The 4,649-nt window shown below is 43.4% G+C and overlaps 1 protein-coding gene across 1 annotated transcript; it reads left to right on the top strand.

The window, feature by feature from the left end:
• The first annotated feature begins 2,058 nt into the window (after nucleotides 1-2,058).
• On the top strand, nucleotides 2,059-4,415 carry CCL11 (C-C motif chemokine ligand 11). The gene is made up of 3 exons (XM_008997094.3): nucleotides 2,059-2,201; nucleotides 3,409-3,520; nucleotides 3,890-4,415. Exons 1-3 carry the CDS (start codon nucleotides 2,126-2,128, stop codon nucleotides 3,993-3,995), a joined length of 294 nt encoding a protein of 97 aa, XP_008995342.1. The 5' UTR covers nucleotides 2,059-2,125; the 3' UTR covers nucleotides 3,996-4,415.
• Nucleotides 4,416-4,649: the final 234 nt, after the last annotated feature.

Here is a 4,649-nt window from a genome sequence, read left to right as displayed (position 1 = left end):
GCCCTTTAAATTCCTGCCAGAGTTATGAAATTATTATTACTACAGAAACAATCATCAAACCACGTCAGACAAAAATCTCTGAGGTCAAGAATATTCCAAATTTATTCTATTGATACATTTTTTAAAACCTCATATCTTCCACATGTGCAGGCATTCTTGGAAACCATCCCTGGGGTAACATGTCTGTACTTGCAAGCAGTGGAAAAGTTAGAAGACTATTTGGAGAAACATCCAGACTCAGAGTCATTTTCCAGCATTCTCCCAATCTGCTCCCACATACACAAATTTTTTTTTCTTTTTATTTGTGTGTGAGATGGAGGATCTGCTTTTGCCCAGGTTAGAGTGCAGTGGCATGATCTCTGCCCACTGCAACCTGTGTTCAAGCAATTCTTGTGCTTCAGCTTCCTGAGTAGCTGAGACTACTGGCACGTGCCACCATGCCTGGCTAATTTGTTGTATTTTTAGTAGAGACAGGGTTTCAACATGTTGGCCAGACTGGTCTTGAACTCCTGACTCAAATAATCTGTCTGCCTCAGCCTCCCAAAATGCTGGGATTGCAAGCATGAGCCACCATGCCCGGCCCCATTTTCTAATAATAAAAAATATTAACTTTTACTCACTGAGTACCCATAGTGATCTAATCATTCTATGCACTTTAGATAAATGAACTCATTTAATTCACACACAATTTCCTAAAGTACACGTGATTGGTATCCTGCTCTAACCCAGCAGAGAGTGGTTCAGTAAATTGTCCACGGTATCACAGCTAGTCAGTCACAGAGCCATCATGCAAATGCAGACATCGTGGATTCAGACTCTACATTAGACCAACCCCCCTGGAATAGAGCAGGAAAGAACAGGGAAGACCCAAGCTTTTTGGCCTCTGTTTGGTAATTATAGACCAAGTATCCTGGATGGGCACTCAGAGACCTTGTAGGACAGCAAGAGCCCTCTCTAATCCTGTGCCCCTGGCAGACATCACCAGTCAACCACAACGCAGTATTTGACTAACCAAAGGCAAGTACTCAGTCTTTAACACTCTGTCTGTGCTACCACACCAATCAATCAATTTGATATGAGACTGTGAAGGAAAAACCAGGAAACAGGTTAACAGTACCTCCACACCAGTATTCAAGGCTGTAATCCACTGCAGTGACTCCATTAAAGACTTTGCCTCCCTTATTCCCTCTCCAACTAGTAGGCCTAGAGTTATAAACAAGGGGCTATGTATGGGTTCTTGTGCCCCCTTTCTCTTTGATATTTTTAGCCATCAGATACCTTGTCTGCAACGTGTGCTCATAGAGTGAGAGGGTAACTAGATGAGTGGTTTTCCAAATGTGTTCCCTGGATACCTGGGGTATAAAAACACAGGAGGCTGCCTATTCTGTTTCAAACAAACCCACTTCACTATGGTGTATTTGATGAGTTGGAGTTTAATTCCATTCGGAAAAGGGCTTTAGCAGCTAAGCAAATGGTTTAAAAGTGTCCCAGAAGTCAAGATTAATAGAAACTATCCAGTTCTGATGTCCCATCATGCTAAAATTGCAGGGCACTAAGATTTTATGATCACTGTCTTAAAACAGCAGCAAAGCTGTAATGTGTGGTCCTTCCTGGTTCACATAGATGCAACCATGTGCAGGGCTAATGAGCTCTTCTTGCATCTGGATGGGAGCCTAATGGAAGTTTTAGGGCCCCTTCCTGGCCTCCAAAATCCTCAAGACCACCATGTGAGCACAGGAATCAAGGGAGATTCTTAGATCAACTCATCCTCAAGGCCCTTGGTTTCCTTGCTTCTTTCCCCTACTACAGATGTTTGATTGCATTTCATAATCACATATTTCCCTCCTTTCTCACAGCAAGATCCAGATAAATAAAAAAATAGACCAAGTTCCTCCCACTAGCTTGCCTCTCTTCTGTTCTGCTTGAATTCCTAAGATCTGGAATTTGTTCAGCAATTCAGGACCCCCCTTTATCATGACCCTGCGTATGCAAAGGCTTCCATGGAAGTTCTCACACCCTCTGCTCCCTATAAAAGGCAGGCAGAAGAGCCAGAGGAGCAGAGGGATTGAGATCAACCCAGAAACCACCACCTCTCACACCAGAGCTCACACCCTCAGCCTCCAGTATGAAGTTCTCCGCAACATTTCTGTGGCTGCTGCTCATAGCAGCTGCTTTCAGCCCCGAGGTGCTCGCTCAGCCAGGTAAGCCCCCCACCTCCTTACAGGAAAGGTAACCACCTCCAGAGATACCAGGTCAGCAAGAATCTATAGAGAATCACTGCAAATTCTCCATTTGAAAGATAGGGAAACAGGTTTTGTGAGTGGACAAGAAATGTCACAACCTCACATCCAGTCACTGGAAGAGCCAGAACTAGAAGCCCAGGCCCCCGAGGATGTCCCCACATTCAAGAGGGATGCTAAGTGTATCTATACTCAGCTACCCATACAGTGTTTGGGAATGGGGCACACTAAAGGAAGGCTCTTTCTTGCTGTGGGCATGGTGGGCATTTTTGGAAGTAGGGGAGGTGGGAAATCTATTGATTAGAAGCTCACGTTAACTTGACTCCAGGACAGCTTTCAGAGACAGTGGCTAAGAGAAGAATGAGGTCCCAGGGGGATCTCTTGAGGTGAGATATTTTGACACTGTTTGGGAAAATTATCTAGGGGATTTGTTGTATAACTCATTTTTCCATACTCTGGTGACAAATTTACTGAGTGTGTCAGTCCCACTCAGCCAGTGCATGCCATGGTAACAGTTCTAACTTATCAATGACTTAACAGAATTATCTAAATTAGCAAAAGTTACTTTCTCACTTGTACTACATATCTATAATGTATGGGCTCAGGCTTCTGCATTTGATACTCAGGATTCTAGACTGATGGGAAAGTTGCCCTTGGGAACATTGAGGGATACTGTGATACAGAAAAAGAAAGGTCTCAGGAGTCTTCTATAGGGAATGCACAGTGGCTCAAAAATGACACATGTCACTTTGTCCCCTCTCTTATTGATCAAAACTAATTAATGCCTGAACCAAACAAAAGTGGCCAAGAAATGCAAGTCCACCTTGTGCCTCAAAAGCAGAAGATGGAGAAAATTTGGTGAATAACACCATAACTATCACATGGCCACATAGGTCTTTATAATGACAGAGCTAGTGTTTGTCACATTGACCAAGCTTTTTTCATGCCCTCAACAGTAATGATGAGTCCTTAATGCACAGGGGAGGATGCTGAAGGCACAGGACAGCATCCTCCAGACACTCAGGACTTCAGAGCAGAGAGATTCTACCTCCACCTCTTGCAACTCCTTGCTTTCTCCTAACTTCCCTTACAAAGTCACGCTTGGAAATGTCTATGGACCATCAAGTGGCTCACTTTTTTTCTGTTCTTTTTTTCCCCCAAAATTCAGCTTTCGTCCCAACCTCCTGCTGCTTTACCCTGGCCAATAGGAAGATACCCCTTAAGCGACTGGAGAGCTACAGAAGAATCAGCAGTGGCAGATGTCCCTATAATGCTGTGGTGTAAGTAAACAAAGATCGACCTCCTCTAGACAAAAAATTAATGCCTCGGGCACAGAGTCAAGAACTGTGTCACAGTTACTACGAGTCATAGATTCTGACAGTTTAACTTCTACAGTCCAATTCACATATTTTCACAAATGAATATTCACTCCCAGCTCCCTGCCTGGGAGCTTGTGGAGGTCACATCAAAGTCAAGAGCAAAGATGGCTTTACTAGGCCATCAAGAGCAGCATCTAACCTGGGCGTCTCATCCGTCCTCCCTACCATGGCAACTCTTTCCCCGATGGCAAATGGTCCTGAAATATTTAGGGTCAAACGGGCAGAATTTTCAAGAACAATATTTTCAATTGCATCCTCTATTTCCCACAGCTTCAAGACCAAACTGGGCAAGGATATCTGTGCTGACCCCAAGGCAAAGTGGGTGCAGGATTCCATGAAGTACCTGGACCAAAAATCTTTAACTCCAAAGCCATAAATAATCACCATTTTTGAAACCAAACCAGAGCCTGAGTGTTGGTTGATTTGTTTTCCTTTCTTATAATATGTTATGAGATTATCATCCAAAGGGAATGGGTTTTATTATATGTATCTCTCTATATATATTTAAAGTCTATTGCATTTAATTTATTGAGGCTTTAAAACTTTTCCACGAATATCAGTTATTTTTAAACTGTAAAGCTTTGTGCAGGCCCCTTACCCCCAGGGAGCCCCAGTTGGATCCCCTTGCATGTGTGGGCAGTGTTCCCCATCTCCCCGCTTCCTCCCTGGAATCTTGTAAAGGCCCTGGCAAAGAGCATCAGCATGAAAATTTCATTGTTCTTGTAAACCCAATGTGTGACTCATTAAATGGAAGTAAATGTTGTTTTATGGAGAAATAAAATATGTTCATATTTTATTATAGTCCCCAGTTGTAATTTTTGGTGGGAAATCCACACTGAGCTGAATGGGAGAAAGATAACTGTGGACGGGAGGGGCTTGGTTGTGGGGGTGGGAACTGTGTTCCTGGGAAATGACTTTTTGGCTTAGGTGGTCTTCATTGAAATGCAGGGTGAAACTGACAAACCCCTTCCAGCCCTCTGATTCCCATTTTCAACAGTTATTTCCTATTTTAACAGCCCCATGATATCTC

Source organism: Callithrix jacchus, chromosome 5, assembly GCF_049354715.1.
Source record: "Callithrix jacchus isolate 240 chromosome 5, calJac240_pri, whole genome shotgun sequence".
Taxonomy (NCBI): Eukaryota; Metazoa; Chordata; class Mammalia; order Primates; family Cebidae; genus Callithrix; species Callithrix jacchus.
The sequence above is the reverse complement of the archived record's forward strand: the minus strand, read 5'-3'. Positions and strand labels throughout refer to the sequence as shown.

Excerpts from the sequence above, each read along its gene's own strand:
- CCL11 (XM_008997094.3), top strand. The coding sequence starts at position 2,126 with ATGAAGTTCTCCGCAACATTTCTGTGGCTGCTGCTCATAGCAGCTGCT. Across the intron at positions 2,202-3,408 it reads CGAGGTGCTCGCTCAGCCAG|CTTTCGTCCCAACCTCCTGC; the intron begins GTAAGCCCCCCA and ends CCCAAAATTCAG. Across the intron at positions 3,521-3,889 it reads TGTCCCTATAATGCTGTGGT|CTTCAAGACCAAACTGGGCA; the intron begins GTAAGTAAACAA and ends TATTTCCCACAG.